The sequence below is a fragment of the Rhincodon typus genome, chromosome 25 (genome assembly GCF_021869965.1).
Source record: "Rhincodon typus isolate 14 chromosome 25, sRhiTyp1.1, whole genome shotgun sequence".
NCBI lineage: Eukaryota > Metazoa > Chordata > Chondrichthyes > Orectolobiformes > Rhincodontidae > Rhincodon > Rhincodon typus.
In genome coordinates this window covers 20,303,827-20,325,081 of record NC_063356.1, presented here as the reverse complement: position 1 = coordinate 20,325,081, position 21,255 = coordinate 20,303,827, and the positions used below count along the sequence as shown (strand labels likewise).

General features: G+C 37.0%; 1 protein-coding gene across 8 annotated transcripts in view; it reads right to left on the bottom strand.

Annotated features, from left to right (window-relative positions):
* LOC109928668 (ankyrin repeat and SAM domain-containing protein 1A-like) overlaps positions 1-21,255 on the bottom strand; it is a 210,066-nt gene that overhangs the window by 22,277 nt on the left and 166,534 nt on the right. For all 8 annotated transcript variants that reach the window (XM_048612023.1, XM_048612025.1, XM_048612026.1 and 5 more), the window contains 3 exons: positions 1,875-2,000; positions 1,181-1,252; positions 1,007-1,093 (listed from right to left, as the gene is read on the bottom strand). In XM_048612023.1, the coding sequence (XP_048467980.1) occupies positions 1,007-1,093; positions 1,181-1,252; positions 1,875-2,000 (285 nt within the window). The remainder of the gene's footprint in view (positions 1-1,006; positions 1,094-1,180; positions 1,253-1,874; positions 2,001-21,255) is intronic.

Below are 21,255 nucleotides of genomic sequence, written 5' to 3'. Positions count from 1 at the left end.
TTTACACTGTCAGCAGCAGTATGCATCTTGGAAGTAACAGAACAAATGAGGGTGATATAATGACAAACCTCAACTGGCAGCCTGATAAGTGATAGATAGTTTGGACCATGAGAGTTACAAAGTCATTTGAAACAACTAAAATCAACAAAGACTGGAAATCTGCATCCTACGTCAAGTCAAGAGATATTCATGATGCTTTGAGTGCATATGTAGACACAAATATATTAATAAGTAGATCTTTTATAAGAACATATCCAAGAATTTTTTTTTAAATTGCCAATGCAGTAAACTCAAATGCGAAAGAAACAGTTCTGGGTTTTATTGGTCTCAATTAGTGTTGCATTTTACCTTAGAAATATTAAAACTTGACTTTTTCATCTTTTTCATAACTACAGATAGTTAAAAGCACAAGAGAATGTCACCTCAACCTGGAAACACAGAACTGTTCACATTTAGAATAATCTGTTTTCTGTAAAAAATATAAAGAGACCAGTAGAGCAATTTCTAGATCTTATTCCTATGATTTCAGTCCATAATAATCTACAGTACAAAACTAAATGTTAAAAGGTAATAAATCATGAGACATCAAGTTTGAAATAGGTATTCAATAAGTAAACTGCAGCAAGCATAACAATGCCAATACATGTCAACAGGGCAGATGAGGAATTGAACAAACCCACTGGCAGATTAAGTCTCAGTAAGAAATAAGACGCAAATATTTTAGAGGGTACGTCAGCTCAAAAATTATGTTTATATGCATCGGATTTACATTTGTAAAGTGAAATAGGAACAATCCTTTAAAGGAAAGTAATATGTTATTGCATTCAAGGTGAAATAAATGTATAGCAAACCCAAATCAAAACAAAATGTGAAACCTAATATTTATTTTTCTGCCTAATATTTATTTTTCTGCACTCCATGAGTCTAACAAAATGAACAAAAAAGTTAAAGACAGGATACATAACATACAATGAAAGTAATGCTTTTTTAATAATTCTACAATTACCTTGTTGAAGGCATCAATGAATTTTACACCCTTGTATGTGATGGAGAGGAAAATAGTTGGAATCTTTTTCATTTGTTCAGTTGATTTCTAGACAAGAGAACAAAACAAACGTTAAAACATTCAATCATGATTTACTCCAAAATACTGCCTTAATTTGTAATCAAAGATACAAACCCTCATCTTTGCACAAGCATCTTGTGTTGATTCAGTCCCCTTTAGTTCCTTAATCAGCATGGAACCCAAATACTGCAACAAATGAAAAAGTAATTCACAATATTTCTTTTGGAAGACAAGTAAATAAAAAAAGTCACAAGCCTATTAAAAATTTATAGATGTAAAGCTCAGGCTGAAGTCCAGCAGCTGACAAACTAGGGAAGCTTCCAAAGACGATTGTCTTCATGATGTGACTTTGTAAGAATACTTATACCAAGTAAAGTTCCTAAATGGTGGTCAGTACTGAAAGATCATCGCATACTTTAGACTTCAGACACTCATAAATCATATCACTGAAGATCAGTTAGTACTGTGTGTTTCCAGAGAAGTATATCTAATCCCCTGAATTACAAATTGCATTTGCACTAGGTCGGCAACAAGTAATTGGACGGAAACCATATATCTTTGGGCGTAAAATAATGGTTGAATTTGAAGCAGGTAAACCTAGAGAAGAATATGGTGACGTCAATGGAACCAGTAACAACAATACCCAGTGGATATCTGACTTCAATAGTGCTTCAGATAGATGGCAAGTTGAAAAACAATTAGGCCAGAAATGAGCACACAATTTATAATCCAAAAACTAGTGAACATTCTGTTTATGGCGCATAGCACTGAACAAAGCAAACTGATAATTCAAGGACTATATACTCACATTAGCCTCATAGCCACAAGATTCAAAGATAAGTTTCTCTGGTTGGTGCTGCCAGTTCTGAACAGGAGCATATGGTGTTGCTAAACTTGGTGGGCGAAGCGTTAATCTTGACTCCCGCTGGTCATCCTGGACAAATGATACGATAAAACTTGCTGGTACAAAATTTCTGCCATCACTTGAAGATTATTGACAGTACCTATACTGTTATCAAAAGTGCTGATGTAATTAGATAAAACTTTCACACTTAACTCATATTAAGAGCTACATATGCCAATAAGTCTTTAGGAAAAATTACCAATCACTGCTTACTTCTGTCAACCTGCAGACAAATCAACCTTTAGATCACTTTAGGATATGTCCAACAAGGACTGGCAGCTAATTAATCCTCAGAAAATGCTTATTTATAGTCATTAATGTTTGTGACCTTAAATGGTCAACAAGCTTACTTGATTAATCTTGTATGGTGCTACCCATACAAAACAATATATCCTTCAATTCCTACTAATTATCGTATTTAATCAGTATTGTCATTTGGAGGTTAGATCATATTCAAAATCCATTTACAGAAACTGTAGCTATATTCTTGGTGAATCTGTCACAGTTTTAAAAGACAAGCCTCAAGAAATGGATCTCCTCTTGTTGCTGATGCACAGTTGTATGAAGTGACAGTAACCTAGGTCAAAATATATTTTCTTCTACATCTCTCCTGCTCATCCTGTTTTGGCATACAAGCTGTCAATACTCCAATTTAAAACAGGAAAATAAAAAAACTTTGCAATATTTGTGTAAGACCGTAAGAAAATACTGCACAGATCTTACTCTCCCCTGAAGAACTAAAATGTTATCAGAAAGTATGAACAGGTCAAACGTGCATTTCAATGAAAATTACAGATTAAAGGATATTGAGATATCAAACAGTTTCCATCTTTTACAGGCAATATGACTTACTGAACTACTAATCTTTCACGGCAGAGTCCTGGGTTTGTAGATTAAGCAGTAGAGCTAATAACAATTGCAAATTATGCAAACATTTGATGAATAATTAAATATCCAAAACTGAAAAATTATTTAAGCCTGCAATAAAAGCCCTACCGTAAATTACAGCCAAAACAGCAATAACAAAGCAGTAAAAAGAGAAAGAATCCATTGTCATCAAAAGACTGTCACCTGTGTGGTTTCAGGGAGAACTAGCTACAGCTGTGACAAGAATAAATGGCACTGAATGGAAAATCCTTTAAAAAGTAGAGAATTATGCTGTTAAATTTTTACAAGAATTACATTTGATTCATTTCAATCGATCAACAGGGCAAAATGAAATTTTTAAATTGTTTATGTAACAATTTATCTGTGATCATAAGAATAATTCTTTCAAATAACGTACTTGTATTTACCCTTTATTATGTAGGCTTCCTTATATTACAGTAAACATTATACTGCATAATGCTGTATAAATTATGCAGCATTAGTGGACTTTAATACATTTATTAACTCTCTTGGAAAGTGACTTTCTAGCTATAGATGCCACACTGATTTCTCAGGTACTGAGAAAATATTAATGACTAGAAACCCGCCTTTTATGAAGGCACTGCATTTAAATTAAGATCTTTAGAGCAGCACTACGATATTTACAGTACTGTTCTGATTTTCTTTTATTTGAAAATTATTAGGAGTGTCACTGTCATTACTATATGCAAACATGAAAAAACAAAAGGGAAGGACCATTCACATGACCATATCTGATCTATCCAACATGTGGCTCAGCCACATACCAACAAACACCAGCATCATGAATAAATCTGGAAGGTAGTGAGCTCATACTCGGTGACCAAAAAAAAACCTCTGAGAAGAAACAAGACATGTATCAGAGGAAGAATGCAAAACCTACTGGTTGCCTTTAAGGAGTTCAGTAGTTTGGAAACTGCAGAAATGTGCTAACATTATACAGCAAGCCATTCTTCTCTGATCAAGAAAGTTGTAAGTTTATAAACACAGAATGATACAGCAAAGGAGGATACCATTTGGTTCATAGTGCATGCTGTCACTTTGGAAAGCTTTCCCAAATCTCTTCAAAATTTCCTCTTCAAGCATTCATCCAATTCCCTTTAGAAAATCATCACTGAATCAGTTTCCACTGTCCTTTCAGGCAGTACTTTCCGGATTAGTGGCCTTGCTGTGCAAAAATAATTTTCCTCAACTTGCCAGTGGTTCTTTTGCCATTTACCTTAAATCAGTTTCTTCTGGGTACTAGCCCTTCTGTCACTGAATTACCCAATTAACTAAATGAAATTAACACATACTCAATTTCTCTAGATTCAGCTCTGCAACAAGAAGCACCATCCTAGCTGTTCTACTTTCAGCATATAACCAAAGTCTTTCAATTCTTGTTACTGTTCTTATAAATCTCATCACTATAGGACCTCGAATTCTTTCCTAAAATGTATGGCCAGAATTCATTACAATATTGCAGCTAAATAGGGCCTAAGTAGAACTTGTTTGCTTTCAACTCTATGCCTCCGGTTATAAACCCAAAGGTCTCTAATTCTTTTCCAACAGTCTTGTTCATGTTCTCTCATCTTTAAAGATTTGAGTATGTAAAGCATTGGTCTTGCTGTTCCTACATCCAATTTGAAATTCTACCTTTTAGTTCACATTATCACTCTCCATCAAAGTACAGGATAAACAAATGTGTTCTTTCTTAACCAGAGTAAAGGACTGAGAGATAGACAGCACAGAAACAGAGAAGAAATGTAAATTACAGCAGGTGGATTCAACGCCAAATCAAGTATGGAGATATAAACGAATAGAATGACAGACAGAACAGATCTAGAAAGAAAGGAGGAGAAAAAAAACGATGTGGTTGGTTGGCTCGCTAAGCTGGTTTGTTGTTCCGCAGATGTTTCCTTACCCTGCTGGGTAACATCATCAGTGTCTTAGAAAAAACTTGACTTTATATTTGGAATTTTTAAAAGTAATTAAAACCTGACAAGAATTAAACTTCATATTTGTACTAGAAGGGTTGATTGGCAGTATTACATCAGTAAAAAGATACCTGCACTTAAAATGCCCAGACTTAAATTTCTGGAGCAAGTTTAGTTCATATCTACCACACAAATTCACACCATTCAAATGGTGAGGCAGACAGAGCGATGCCATTTTTACAGTAGTGAAGTAGTGCATTACTTTGATACTTACATTTAAATACTCATCTTCCCCTTGCCAAAATAACTCATACTATTTGTATTTAAATAACGGACAGCATCTTTAGCCTCACTGTTACTTTGATGGCACTATCAATCCCAATGGTAATACCTCACTGGAAGGTGAAGCCAAAGACTTCTTTGCCCTTGTAACAATACAATGGGAATCCTAGACAAACATCATTCCTTAAAGAAGGAACTCAGTCAATTTGGCTCTGCCAATAAATATAGCTTTTGTAGGCTTCCATGCTTTCTCAATTGTGTGGCATCACTCCGGTCTTCCTTCAGCAACAAATTACAGTGTGATTCCTACAATTTTGAGCACGGAACGAAAACAGTAATACCACAAATCAAAGGAAAATTTTGATTGAAGTAAAACCATTACAAAAAGTACACTAACTATACTAATGAGTGGTACAAGTAACTTATCTATGTATACAGGATTGCACAGCATCTAGCCCATCTGGGAGGTATGTTTCATATGGGAATAACTGATGGAATAGTGTTCATAAGATTATAAGAAATAAGAGAAGTAACAACCAGTCTATCGAGTCTTTTCTGCATATTAACAAGAATGTGGCTGACTTTAAAAATGATCGTGGTTGATCAGATTGTGGCCTTAAATATGCTTTCCCACGTCAATCAAAAATCTAACTCAAGTTCTGAATATATTTAATGGCTCCAGTCTCCTCTGCTCTCTGGGTAGCAAATTCCAAACACTAATAACCTGCTCGGTGAAGAAATTCTCATTTTTAAACTGTGCGTCTTAGTCGTCTCTATTCCCCGCTGAGAAAAATAGATCCTCCTAACAACCATCTTGTCAAGTTCACTCAGAATAGTATGCTTCAATAAGATCATCATTGTTCTTCAGAACTTCATAATATAGGTCTAACTTGCTCAACACTTCCTCATAGAAAAATCCCTTCAACTCAGAAATCAGCTGGGTGAGCCTTCTCTGAATGCATTCCAATTTAAGATAGTACAATTGTGATGGCAGGAATGCACTGATAATCAAACCTCACTACTCCATGAGTTGCATCATGAGTACAAATGTTTAAATGCAATTGCCAAAATGCCAATTGTTCCCCTTTATTACTGCTAATCAGAACCAAGCTTCTTAAAGAAACCTAAAACAAAGCTGGTTAACATCTGAACTATAATCCAGAACCGGAACCTTTAAATCCAAATAAGCATATCCACACAAAAAGTAATGGCTCTGCAGAGATAATTTAAAAAAAACACAAATAGGAAACGAAAGCCATATACTGACCAATGGTCTGGAAAACAAAGCAAAAACATTGATGGATTTTCACAATTCACTGATCATTGTGCTGAATCAAATTGCTGACAGCCACATAACAATGGACGATCTTTTAAACAAATCATCAGTTTCATGGTTGGCAAGGTTGTCAAAATACTGAGGTGTGGACTTTATTAAGTGCCCAAATTTCAACCAGGAGAAAGGCAGAGAGATATTTTGCAGTCTTACGACTGCTTCTTCTGTTAGTTCCTTTTGGAGTCCCCAAGTCATACAGTCATAGAGCTGTACAGCACGGAAACAGACCCTTCGGTCCAACTCATCCATGCTGACCAGATATCCTAAACTGATCTAGTCCCATTTGCTAGCATTTGGCCCATATCCCTCTCAACCCTTCTTATTCATGTAACCATCCAGATGACTTTTAAATGTTGTAGTTGTACCAGCCTTGACCATCTCCCTCTGGCAGCTCATTCCATACACGCACCACCCTCTGCATGAAAAAGTTGCTCTTTAGGTCCCTTTTAAATCTTCCTCTCTCATCTTAAATCCATGCTGTCTAGTTTTGGACTCCCCTACCCTGGGAAAAAGAACTTGTCTATTTACCCTATTCATGCCCCTCATGATTTTATAAACTTCTATAAGGTCACCTCTCAGCCTCCGTCGCCCCACAGAAAATAGCCCCAGTCTACTGAGCCTCTCCCTATTGCTCAAACCCTCCAAGCGTGACAACATCCTTGTAAGTCTATTCTGAACCCTTTCAAGTGTTTGAAGCAGAAGCCAAATCCAGCCAAGGCTGCTAGGCAATCAGCAGCATATCGGCCCCCATAGTGCCTTCCAAAGACAGGTGTTCCAACAATTAAAGGCAATAAAACCTTTTTATTCAAGAAAGTGTCTCAACAGTTCAATACCTTTCAGTTTTCTTTTCAAATCATCCATGTATATTTATGTATTCCCAACAAAGTAGATCATTCTTTAATTCAAGAGACCAAAATTCCAGGTGCAGTCTCAACAATATCCAATACAGCTCCAGAAAAACTTGGCTTTTTTATGCTCCTTTGCAATGAACTGAATATTCTATTTGCCTTCCTAATTACCCGCTGTACCTGCAAGCTAACCTTTTGCAATGCATGCACAGAACACCCAGATCCCTCTATACTGGAGTATTTAGCAGCTCTATTTAATAATATTACTGAATTTAATTATTAAATAATATTCTGCTTTTCTATTCTTTGATCAAAATGGACAGCAACATATTTTCCCACATCAAACTTTATTTGCCAACTTTTTTGACCCATTCAATTAACTGTTCCACATCCCTTTGCAGAGTCTTTGCAGTCTCCTCACATATTCACTTCCTAACTATTTTGGTATTAGCAGCAATTCTGGCTATAATACAGACTGTGTCTTCATCAGAGTCATCAATACAAATCATACAGTTGAGGCCCCAAGAACTGATCCCTGTGGTACTCTACAATTTTGCTATCTGAAAATACAACTTATCCAGACTCATTCCTGTTAACTCCATGTTAATTATATCATTCACATACTATGAGTTCTTACCTTGTGCAGAAACTTTTTATGTGATATCTTAATAAATGCCTTTTGGAAATCCAAATACAAAACAGGATTCCATTTATTCAACTAGCCTGCTACATGCTCAAAAATCTCGAATAAATGTATCAAATGTTGATTTTCACAAAATCATCTCATTGTCTGATTGTGTTACAATTTTCTAAATATCCTGCCACTACCTCGTTAATAATAGATTCAAACATTTTTCCAATGGTAGATGTTAGAGCACACGGCCTATTGTTTCCTGTCTTATGTCTTCCTTCCTTGAAGGAATAAAGATTTCACATTTGCAGTTATCTAAAGCCTTTGGGCCATTCCAGAAACTAGAAAATTTTTGAAGATTGCAACCAATACATTCAACTATTGGCTGAAGCTACTGGATCTATTTCTTTTAAAACCCGGCCATGCTGTCAGGTCGAGGGATTTATTATCTTTTAGTATCATTAGTGAAGAGCTCTTGTGACGCAGTGGTAGTGTCCCTGTCTCTGAGCCAGGAGTCGGGGTTCAGTTTCTATCTGCTCCAAAGGTGTATCATAACATCTCTGGAGAGGTTGATTAGAAAATATCTTCATTTCCATTAGTTTACCTTGTTTTTTCTCTCGTGATTAGGATTGTTTTAAGCTCCTGACTTCTGCCTCTTGACTTCTGCTATTCTTCAGATGCTTTCTGTGTCTTCATTATACAGACAAATTTAAAATTCATGATCTAAAGTCTCTACCATTTCCTCCTTCATTATTAATTTCACAGTCTTGCCCTGTAAAGGACCAATGCTTCATTTAGTTACACTCTTCCTTTCCATTAACTAGAAAATTTTGCTGTTTTTATATTTCTTGCTAGTTGTTTCTCGTACCTCTTTTTTTAAAAACAGTCATCCTTTGAGGTTGATAAATATTCCCCCAAACTTATTAACTACAACTAATCTTTGCAGCATGGTATATCTTTTCTTTTAATTTGATATTGTCCTTCATTAATTAGCCATAAGTAATACATCTTTCAAGTGGCATCTTTCTAAACAAACAAATTCTATTGAGATAAAGTTATGAAATATCTGACAATGATTTTCACTTATCTTTCCTTTTAATCTGTTTTGTATAAATGCCAGAAAATTCATGGACAGCAGAGATACTATACTCACCTGATCAACAGAATTTCACCAGCACAGATGTGAAATAAGAAAAATCCTGCATGATGTGCATTAACAAATTTAGTGTAATTAATCTATGCCTATATTACTTTTAAATTGTAACTATTTATGGGATGCAACCAATTGCTAAAGTACACCACTACATCTAATGGGGAGTTGAATAAACATAAACAGTTAAAATAATCACAAATAATTTTAGTTACATTTAATAAAGACCACTGTTTAGCAATAGCAATTTAGCTTCACCATACCCCACCGTAAACTCATTTCCATGAAGTACCAACATTTACTGTACTGTATAAATATGAAAAAGACCTAACAAAGAACTAAAGGATGTTAAATTAATTTTAAATGAACTTCAAAAACAATATATGCATACTTGTACAATATGTTTTCTAATGTTTCAATTTTTGTAATGTCTCTTGCAAATGCTTACATGGTTTCAAGAGGAACAAACATTGCGAAGTCATAAAGCTTTAAATGTTGCTTTGTTGCATATAAAAGTAGTCAAATAAACGAAGCTTGGGAATGTCAAATCAAAGATTATTGGTCATTGAAAGCTTTGGTGAAATTTAGGGGAATTGCATAAACCTCCTAAAGAATAACTATATCAATTCAATCACTAGCCAGGTACTGTGTTTAATAAAGGATGCTATCTCTTTAAATTTAGTATTGATTTATCAACACAATTTGACATTTAAATAGTTTATGAAGCACATTTCACCTGATGATTAACGGCAACGTCAGGTTATCCAACAACCTTAGTCAAGCACAGAATGAAAAATGTTCACTGCATTACAATTACTTAATATTCTGCTGGCCTATGACCACGGGTCTTTACTTTTTCTCATTTCAGTATCTTTATCACAAAAGTTTGTATGCTGCATTTTTAAATTTTATCTATGTGTGAGGAGATACTGAAAGCAGGGTACATTAAACAGTTCAAGTAGCCAGCTAAATGATTTTAGCATCACATTTGCAGTTTCCTTTCGAAGGACTATTTCAGTCCATTGCTCTGGAAATCATGAAACTGATTGTGAAGTGCACAAGCCATAGTCATAAAATGAATAAACAGAACACAAGCAGCAGCATCATATCAGCCAATTCTGTACAATCATTACTGCCAGACAGTGAATGTGCATGAGACAGAGAGAGTTGTGCCATGGCACTGTGACCAGCATCAATGACAAGTTTTAAATTTATTGCAGGCAACCAAGAGCCAATTTTTGATTTAAAAAATCTGTTATCTTTCTCAAAGTCCTTGAATGGCTGTCACCTCTCCAAACTGTGCTTAATTTTCCACATCCCATGTTGAATTCCAGATTTCAGCCCTTGTCACTGTATAGTCACCACAAGGATTGCAAACCACCAAAGGTTTACCGGGAAGCACCACGGATGGAATCGATGACCTCTGACATCTGAGCTTCAACAATCTACGAAGCATTAGAAACACCATTTGATATAGGTGAATTTGAAACAAGGAATGGCTTCAGATCTACTCATCTGGGTCACATCTGTCATTGACGTCAAACACAAAATAAACACAAACACTGGAAATAACTAAGACAGCCATTCAAAAGATGGGGAAACACTGCACAAAACAAACTTAAGTGGCTCGCTTTGTGATTTGAATTTCCGTATTTGTAGGTTATAGGGAAACTGTTAGCTTGGTGGACCAGACACAGCTGTTTGGTGATGCAGAGTGAAGCCAACAGCATAGGTTCAATTCCCACACTAGCTGAGGTTACCATGAAGGAGTCGCCTTCTCAAATGCTCCCTCACCTGAGGCGTGGTGACTCTCAGGTTAAACCACCACCAGTCATCTCTCTCGAATGAGAGAGCAGCTCTATGGTCTGATAAGACTGTGGCAACTTCAACTTTATCCTGCATAAATAAATAGTGGATTAAACTAGGTTGTGAAATTCAAACTTCCCGTGACAATGGGAATTGATGAGCTTTCTGTGAAGGGATAAAGAGGGCCATTGGTCTACCATCACCAAAGTGATGCCTCTGAAGCCAGCAGATGGTAAAATACTCACTGACTGAAGTAAAGTGATGTGTCACTGGGATGAACACTGCAGTGATCTGTACTCTTGAGAAAATCTCTCAAACCACACTTGACACTGTCTTACATATTTCTGTCATGGATAAGGCAGATCAAGACTTTTCAAAGCTGGAGCTAAGAACCCAAGTAAAAGTTGCCAGCCAAAATGTTGGATTGCAGCCTCTGAGGCATCAAAGGCTGCTGTGAAGCTCTGGGCAAGTCATTATAGCTGTGCTCCAAGTCTCTCAGCATCCCTCCCCCATGTCCTCGTCATTCTCACTGAGAAGTCACAACAATGTTGAAACCCAAAAATGGAGTCACAGTAGGAATAAGTTTGTTAATCAACGAGTTGTATAAGAAGTCTTCTTCACTTGAGCTCGAGTCATCCATAAGCAGTTCAGAAAATACAGAGACACCCAGTAAGGATGGAATGCCAGTAAAACTGCTCGAGTGCAAAATGTCCCAGTTAATGTCACCTTACTATAACGCTTTCCTTCTCTGCTGGAAACTAAGCTTTGTTCTACATGAGCCACATTATGCAAAACCCATCACACTAAACAAAAACAAAGGCAAGACAGAAGACTGCAACAACTAAAGGGTATCTCACTTCTAAGCATCATTGGGATGGTCTTTGCTGGATCATATTTAAAAGACTCCACCTATTTGCAGATCAAGTGTATCTGTAAGCACACTGGATTTCATACAGCCAAAATTATTGTGGACATGATTTTCTCCAGTAATCGTTAACAAGAGAAGTGTAGGAAACCAGGTTTAACACTTTAGCCTACTTTCCTAGATCTCATTAACACAATCAACACTGTCAGCAGAGTGGAACTCCACATGATTTCTGGGAAAACTTACATGAAAGTCCTCAACATTGATTATCACACCTGGGTGTCAGCTGTGATAGATTTTAACTCTTAGTATGACAATGGTAAACATAGGTAATTGATTTTCAACTACCATAATTTGATTTTAGCATCTAAAACCTTCATTAACTAAAAGATATTTTTAAAGAGGACAAGTGCTGACTTAAAATGGCTGCTGTGATCGCCAGACCACATGGAATAAACTAACCAGCTGCAGTGAAATATTGTTATCCATAAACTAAAACCAGCCAACTGAATCAGCATCAAGAAAATTTGCATCTCCTGTTTAATTCATATTGGCATGATAAGTTGCACATTTTGGGCATCAATGCGGTCAACTGGAAGAACAAGGGAGCAGACTCAGAAGCACACAAATGGATCAGCAGCAACAGAAAGAAATATAAACAGATATCACAAGGCGACAACTTTTTAAACCAAATTTGCCACCTCCACCAAATATACCTCCAGGTTTCAATATTCTACATCTGCTTTAGAATTGTGTCCTTTGCCTTGTTCTCCCAAAAGTCACGTAAGTACAAGATAACATTTCATAATACTTCCAAATTTTGTATTAGCTGTAAACTTTGAAAGTGGGCTTTACATACCAAGGTCTAGGTTCCTAACATGGTCAAGAAAAGCTGTGGCATTCTGTCTTGTACCTTCCAAAAAAAATTACTTTGCTTCCTGTCACTCAGCCAACTTCATAGCTATGCTTCTAGTGCCTCTTTTATTCCATGAGCTTCAGCATTGCTGGCAAATCTACAATGTAGCATTTTATTAAATTTTTATAAGTCCATGTACACCATATCAACCCGATTATCCTCATCGACCATCTCTGTTACTTCAATAAAAAAAACTGAATTCAGTTAGCTAAATGTGATTTACTTCAATAAATCCATGCTGACTTTTCTGAATTAATCCACTACAAACTCAGTCAAAGATTGTCGTCTTTAAATATTTTCCACTGCTGAGGTTAAGTACTGGTGCGTTGTTGCCGAGTTTGATCGTACCTCTTTTTTTGAATTACAGTGGAACAGTTCCACTTTTCTAGCATGAATAGAAATTGAAAGATTACGGCTAGTACTTGCACAGTTTTCACCCTGACTTCTCTCAGTATGATAAGTTGCATCTCATTCAGTTATAATAACTTACCAACCTAAAGTGCAACCAGATTTTCTAAAACCATTTCTGCATCAGGTTTTGGCTCACTCAAAGTCTCAATTATTTCCTCTTCACACCAATACTTTGGCATTATCTTCTTCCTTGGCAAAGACTGACACAGGTCATTTATTATCAGAGCCAGGCACTCCACATCCATGTGCAGAATCCTGTTCTGGTCCCAAATACATGGCACCCTCATCCTACAATTCATTGATTACTTATTTGGTTCTAAAAAAACTCATACTTTTTTTTAATGAGCTGCCAGTCTCTCGTCATGTATCCTCTTTGGATCTCAGATTTCCCCTTTCTCTTCTACCTCTGAACGCACTATATTCAGCCTACTTCGCTCGTATTATTAATCTTAAATCTGTAATAAGCACCATTTTTTCCTTCATTATGCTCTATCTTTTTTGTCATCCAAGGTCCTTTAGTTTTGGTTGGTTTATCTTTCCTCTGCTTGGGAGGAATCTTCAAAGAATCTAAATCAGCTCATTCTCTAAAGTTTGCCCACCATTCTCATATCAATGCCTCTCTTGTGTCATCAATTTGTGAAGAAAAGCCCTCCTAACTATCCAGGCAAGGCAAGAGTATTACTTGCAATGGCTCTCTTACTGCTCCCATAGTTATAGCTCTGGAGCCTCTGAGGACCAATCCTTCTCATTCTAATAACTAATATTCTCAGTGAAATAGAACCATAGAATCACTACAGTGCGGAAGAAGGCCATTCGGCCCATCAAATCCACACCAACCCTCCAAAGAACAGCCCACCCAAATCCTCCCCCTACCCTATCCCTGTAATCCTGCATTTCCCATGGCTAATCCATCTGGCCTGCACATTCCTCGACGCTACAGGCAATTTAGCATGGACAATCCACCTAACCTGCACATCTTTGGGCTGTGGGAGGAAACTGGAGCACCTAGAGGAAATCCATGCAGACACGGGGAGAATGTGCAAACTCTACACAGTCAGTCACCGGAGGGTGAAACTCGGGTCCCTGGCGCTTTGAATCAACAGTTCTAACCACTGAGTCAATGTGAAGAAAAATGTCCTCCAACTAAATATTGGGAAGGTCAAATCTATTGTCTCAAGTCCCTTTCCATAAACTCAGATCCATGGAAACCAACTCCATCTGTCTCCCTGATAAACGTTTGAGGCTGAAACAAATTTGCTTGCAACCTTGGTATCAAGGTTGATCAAGTGATGAAATTCTGGCCACAGATCTGCTGCTCCAGCAAGGCCACTCACTTCCACATTGCCAACCTCTGCCCTGCCTCAGCTCACCAGCTGCTGAAATATCATCCACAGATTACTATATTACAGGCACTACAGAATTGCAGGCATCATCATAAAAACTCTAGCTAATACCCATGCGAGTTTCTGTCTTATGAAGAATCTGACATTTTCATTTGTTAGGAACAGTCATTTTATTTATATATATTAAATTGCATTGAACTATTATTTACGCACTAGAGAATAAGACCCCACTGCTCCTCTAAGTGAAAAAGAGTCCTCTAATGATAAGCTTACATTGCAGTCAATGACAAGAAATTGAAATTTCTACCCTTATGGGAAGCTTCAAAGCAAAAAAAATTGATGCAGGCAGAGGGAAGTAACACAAAAAAATCAGAGTAATTTATACTGCTAGGACCGAGCAGGAGTCACTGACTGGAGGGGTTGGATCAGCAGAAGGTAAGGAAGAAAGAAACAAAGAAAAATACTGTAAGGAGACAACAGGACCAAATTTGACCATCAGGAGTGAAGCATCAGTGCATGCTGCTGATCTTGAAGGAAGGTGCCCCATGATCTGGCAATCTCTGTGGTATGAATTTCCTATCTCTCAACATCAGTTTGTTTCTGGCACCAAGTCAAGATAATCTTCAGGCAACTAAACACTGATGTTACCAATGAAGGTAAAGCAGTCAATCACTGTGCAGTAATTTCACGGAGAGCAGTAAATTAAAACCACCAAAAGCATTCACTTTTCATTTGAAATCTTGGTAGATACTTTTGAAATAAAGGTAGAAGCTAAAATAGCAAACTATTTTTAAAATGTGGAACATATAATGGAGAAAGCTGAAAATGAATAAGTAAATTTATTTTGAGCATCAGCGAAGCTGTTTCACAGTCATTGTGAAAATACACTGTTAAAAACTCAATTACACCTCATTCAACAAAGTATCACATGATCAAGTGTCTTCACAGTGACACTAATGGCCTGGACGCTTTCAACAGTTCAGTGATTTTTCATCAACTGCATTACAGGGAAGATGGAACTTGTAGTGCATACAAAAGAAGCACTGACAATAACTTCCAGATTTCTATTTGCTTTGCATGTGTGGACTCCAGCTGCTGCTGTTTATTTCAGGGGAGGAACAATGTGACTAAGACAATTAGGTTCACTGTCATTACTAGTGCAAAATCCATTGCTCACGCAGCAACATATTCCACAAATATTTTACAATTCCACAAATTTTGTCACATCCTCTTAACTTATTAGTAATACATTATTTGCTTTAGTACATGTCAACATTCTAGTTGGAAATTGGCGACACCCTTCCCAGTATTTACCTGAAATAGTGTAATATTTGTGTTGTGCAAACGTAACGTTATGCCACAGCCTAAAAGAAAATTTGATTAAAATAGAAAAACTTTTAACAAGCATTCATATTTGTATGATTGAGAATTGATATCACTGCAATCTGTTTTGTAATCAATTTAACACAGTAGCCTAACCCCAACCCAAAATATTCTAACATTTGACAACAAGATATGGTTTATAGCTGTCCCAAGTAATTGAGTGACATACATTCCGGTTCTCATCCTTCTCAAGCGTTAGTCATGAGGTAGCAAATCAATCCCAAACTGTCAGAGCTTTTCTTGCAGCCTTCAGAAATTTGACCCTATTGTCAATAGTTTCAAACTGGCTTCAAATAATTCAATGCTCAGCTCAAAAGGAAACTGCCAAAAAACTTCCAGAAAAGCATTAACCTTCCCAGAGGAGCTACATCAACTGAATTCACATTTCACACACCAACCTTCAGAATAATGGTATTAGAGTGAAAGTTTCATCTTGCAAAACTACTCCGTGTGAATAAACTGTTGTGAAGTTGGGTACAGTACTCGTGGAATGGAAGGTTGAATGTTAGAATTTGTTTGTAAAGCGATAAGGGATGAAAGTGCGTAGTCCCAATAAAAGATGTGCTTTTCTAGGCTGCAGATGCACAGAAAGTTCTCGAAATTGAAACATTTGTATCAAAGGCTGTATGGTTAGAAAAAAAGCAGCAGTTTTGTTTTGTTAGCAAGGCAACCAGTTTGAATATCAACCAATTAATTTAAACCAGGCACTTAGAAACTAAACACCAATTAAATTTAAATTTGATGGTTCTGACAACCTAGGACCAATCCTATTGTAAGAAATTGATAGGTCATCAAGGGTATAAAAGAAGACAGTAGTTGAAAATCGGTGAGAGAGCAAACTGCCATCTGAAGAGAAACTCAATGGCTCTCACAGAAATCTCTAAGCTCTCAGAGTGAACACCAGCTAATTAAAGGTACTACAGCAATCTTAGCTAATAGCCCTAACACATGAATTTGACAGAGGAAGATGTTCCTGACTGGAAGACAGTGGAGAATGCAAAGAACATTCCGAAGACTTATCCTGACTATAATTTTGAGAGATGAAATTTTAATTTTTTAAACTAATGCGGTTTATATAAGTGGGACTAGTATTCTCTTGGAATGGTAAACAGGAATAGTTACTAGTTAAGGGGGAATTGTATGGTTTGTTAGTAATTCTGTTAATTTGTTAACTGTTAGAATTAGATAAATAAATTGTTACTTGTTGATTGTAGAATGACTGTTAGGACTTCATTTTATTTCACTCTCTAAGAGATTGGGAAGTGAGAGACAGGTTATACCAGTTTCCATGTTTCCTTTAACAGATTACGAGGTAAGGCGAGCATCTCCGAGGGGATCTCGGTTTTAATTATCAGAGAGCTGTTGGCCTCTACTTCATTATAAAACTAATGACAATTCAATTCTTCATGCATAAATTGAGAAAACTATTTTGTAGGTACAGGAATAAGGAAAACAAATGGAATTTTGGCATTAATTGCTAAAGGAATAGAATACAGAAGGTGGGAAGTTTTGCTGCAACTGTACTAGGCATGAGTAAGACCGCACCTAGAGTATTGTGTACAATTTCAGTCTCCTTGCTTGAGGAAGGATGTAATTGCATTGGAGGCAATTCACAGGAGGTGCAGAAGATTGATTCGAGGTGAGGGGTTTGTCTTATGAAGGGAGATTCAGCAATTCAGGCCTATACACTCAACTTTGGAAGAATGACATGAGATCCAATTGCGGTATAAAAGATGCTAAAAGGGTTCAATAATGTAGATGGAGAGGATGTTTTCTCATGAATGAGAGGTCATAGTTTTAGGATAAGATGCAGCAGATTTACAACAGAGATGAGAAGAAATTACTTCTCTGAAAGGATTGTGGGAATCTGTGGAAATCATTACCGCAGAGTTTGGTGGATGCTGGGACATTGAATAAATTTAAGGAGATAGACAGATTTTTCATTAGTAATGGACTTGAGTTGTGGAGAGCAGGCCAGAAAGTGGAGTTGAGGTTGAGATCAGATCAGCTACAATCGCATTAAATGGTGCAGCAGGTTCAAGGGTGTGAACTGCCTACTCTGCTGCTAGTTCTTACGGTTTGTTACTCTTTACTAATTATTCCCAGCACATTCAAATGCATGAAAATCTTGATTGTTACAAACGGAAACTTTATGACATTCCCAAGTCTAACTTCAGATAAACTTAGTAAGCTTTTGTTCAATGAAGTAAACTTTCCCAGCAAAAGAAGGGGGAAAGAAAGTTGAAACCTTAGCCAGTCATGATTCTAAGTTGGCAGCAGTCAGAACTGCTCTTGCAAGTTGTTTGAAAATGGGGAAAATTACAATGTGACATTTATTTTGAAATAAAGCAGCACATGATAAGACAGACCTTTTAATCTTTCCCTAAAAATAAAATTCAGTAAATTGCTGGCAATGAAGTTGATGATAATGAAATACAAAATGACAAAAGCATTTTCTGAATAAATAGAAGATTTGACGCTGTGGATGATGTTAGAAAGCATCCCCCCCACCCCAGTATAATGCCTAGCTAGCTATGTATTAGTGGCCTTTGTACCTTGTGGATCTTAATAGCTGTGTTATCAACAACAAACTATCTAGACAAATCTTAATGACTTATCATTGTTATTCAGTATCTTAGTAATTAAAGACTGCAAAAGGTTAAAACACTTAATTTGTATTTATTTTATCTGTAATTAAACCTCAAAATGATATGGACCTGACAGTTTCGAACAGACATTGAGAGAATTCCCAAGTATCTTGGATTGCCTGGATAAACAATCCCGGCCAGCCTTCGTACTTCCCCACTGACGTGACTCTGAAGTGAATCGCAGCTCTTGGAAAGTGCTCTCTCAGCGCAGGTTTGCTAATCCAGCGCAAATGACAATTAAACTGCTAATGATGTTAATAACACATATTAGAACAAAAATTTTGCCCTTCAAGAATTATTTGGAACATCCTTCCTGTGTTTACCTTTTCTGGTCCCGTTAGTGTGTTATAGGCTTCTATGGGATCATCTAGTGCCTGTACTTCAGAAAGATATGCTCAGCTGTAGCAAAAATAATATCTCTAAGACGTGAGTATTTTTACAATTCATCATAATCACAAGTAAAAAGACGTGCCTCAGTGCTCCAATGAAGATAAGGCCTACTTTGGGGGAAGTCATAGAAACCAGAATTGAATTTTCTACTTGTTGGTCAGCATCTATGACCATCCAAGGTTTATCAAATGCATCAGGTTTTATAGTATCTAGAAGTTTATTTCAAAAGTATAGTAACCACAATGAGAACACCATTCAACCTATAATGTATTGAGAAAACTCCACAGCAAGGTATATTTTACTCGTCCATTTTCTAGTCAGCTGTGCAGACAAGTTAGATTCAATGCAAATCCACCAAATACAGTTGGAAGTACTTGCAGCACAAAGGACTAAATATAACACTTTTCATTCCTCAGAAAGTTAGCATTCCATAAAATGCCCAAAGCAAAGAAAGATGAAACTACAAACTGGTAAATCTCAACAGTCTCTACTTATAAGCTTAAACTTTCTTTTTTCCACTTCCTATTTCAGGCATCAAATGCCATCCAATCAACCAGAGTCAAGTCAGCTCAACAGCAATTTAATTGGCTCTTACACATGATCAATCACAATCTCAGAAGAGCACCTGCATCTCTTAGTAATCAGAAAAATAATCTAAAATCCCCTAAAGCCATTTTAGAACCTACAACACTAAGAAATTCATTTCTGACAAAATTTACTAATATAGGGCTATATCAGGAATCTACAACCTCACTCCAGAGATCTGGCACTTAGAAGAGGCAGCAGCAATGTTAAAGGGGGCAGCGAGAATTCAGAAGTTTCAGAAACAGACAGACCACCTGCTGACCTGTGAGGGACTCAGGAGTGGCAGCAGCAGCAAGGTTAAAAGGACCAAAGGGAGCAGAGAGGCCCCAGAAACAGACAGGCCAATGGCAAAGCTGCTTCAACAATAATAAAACAGGACTTTACAGGACAGCAGGTAGGTATTTCTCTCGTCTCTTGTGATTCAATATTGATTAAAGTGAAGACTCTATAGCTTTAAACTTTACACAGATAAAATATTATTTTAGAAATGCAAAACTACATCACTTTGAAGGTCCATATTCTATTCTGGAGCTTGAGCGTCAGCTGAGGCACAATGCTGCATTATGACGTACTAAGAGCCTGAGAGGTCTGTGGATATTATGCTTCAGTATGTGATTATGCCATATTTTAAGGAAATGCAGGCAGGCATGGAGTGAGTGACAGCCAGACAGCAGAAGAGGACTAGTCAGAAAGTACCTGCTGGAAATACATAAGGTTGAGGGGCATAGATGGGGAAAGGATGGCGAAGTGGAAAGTTGGGAGAAATGTTTTCACCCAGAGCGTGATGGGTGTCTGTAACTTGTTGCCTGAAAAGTTGGCTGAGTTAGAAACTCTGAAACCATTTGAACAGTATTTAGGTAATCACTTGTGCTGCCATAGCCCCCAGGGCAATAGGGAAAGAGCCAGAAAATGGAATTAGTGTAGTCAGACCTTCATTGGTCAATACAATCATAACGGGCTGAACAGCCTCCTTCTCTGCTGTCAGCATCTTTGGGTCTGTATATGCATCACGTAAAATTTGAAAGTTTTCTCAAGACTGAGGAGGCCCAGATTAAAATCCAGATGAAGGCAGCTACTGGCTTGGGAGATGAATTGACCCAGGAGCAGAAGCTGGAAGAGTAATGAGTAGCAGCTTGCCAAATGGAAGCTCATGATTTTGAAGTCTCAGAATGCTAATGCCATCGAATCAGAAGGGTGATTAAACCAGTTTTACTTCAGCTCATCAAAAAATGTCATATAAATTCTGGAAAATGGTCAGCATATGGATATTTTTAATCAACATGTTTAGATATGTTATGACATATATCCAGGGCAGGTGGAACTTGAACCTGCAACTTCTGATTCAGAGATAGCAGCACTACACTGAGCCCAACTGCAACAGCCCTCTTTGATAAGTATATGGGTTTGAATATATTGAACTGATTGACTGATTATTACCATTAAGTTGAGAGTTATGTAAAAGTTTGTGATCCTTGATTTATCTTGCTAATTTACACCAAACCGAGACATGAGTAGTTAATAATTACTTCACAAGACTTATTAAACCATTTACTATACCTTGTCGTTTATTTCATCAATTTAACCCTACTATTTATTCCTATACTCAATATCTAAGCGTTAGTAACTATGATTGATGAATAGGTTTAATAGACAGCTGTTAGTCCATGACTTGATTCTGTGACTATTTTAATAATTCACAGAAGAGACATTAATTCATTCGCACAACCGCTTGTGTGAACTCTGATGGCAGACTGGTGGTATAAATGCTTATATAATCTGAACTGATTGATACAAGACAGTTTGATGATCCAATTTAGACATTATCTACTCCTAGACATCAACTGTATGGTAAACAGCAACTTGTTCTTTGAC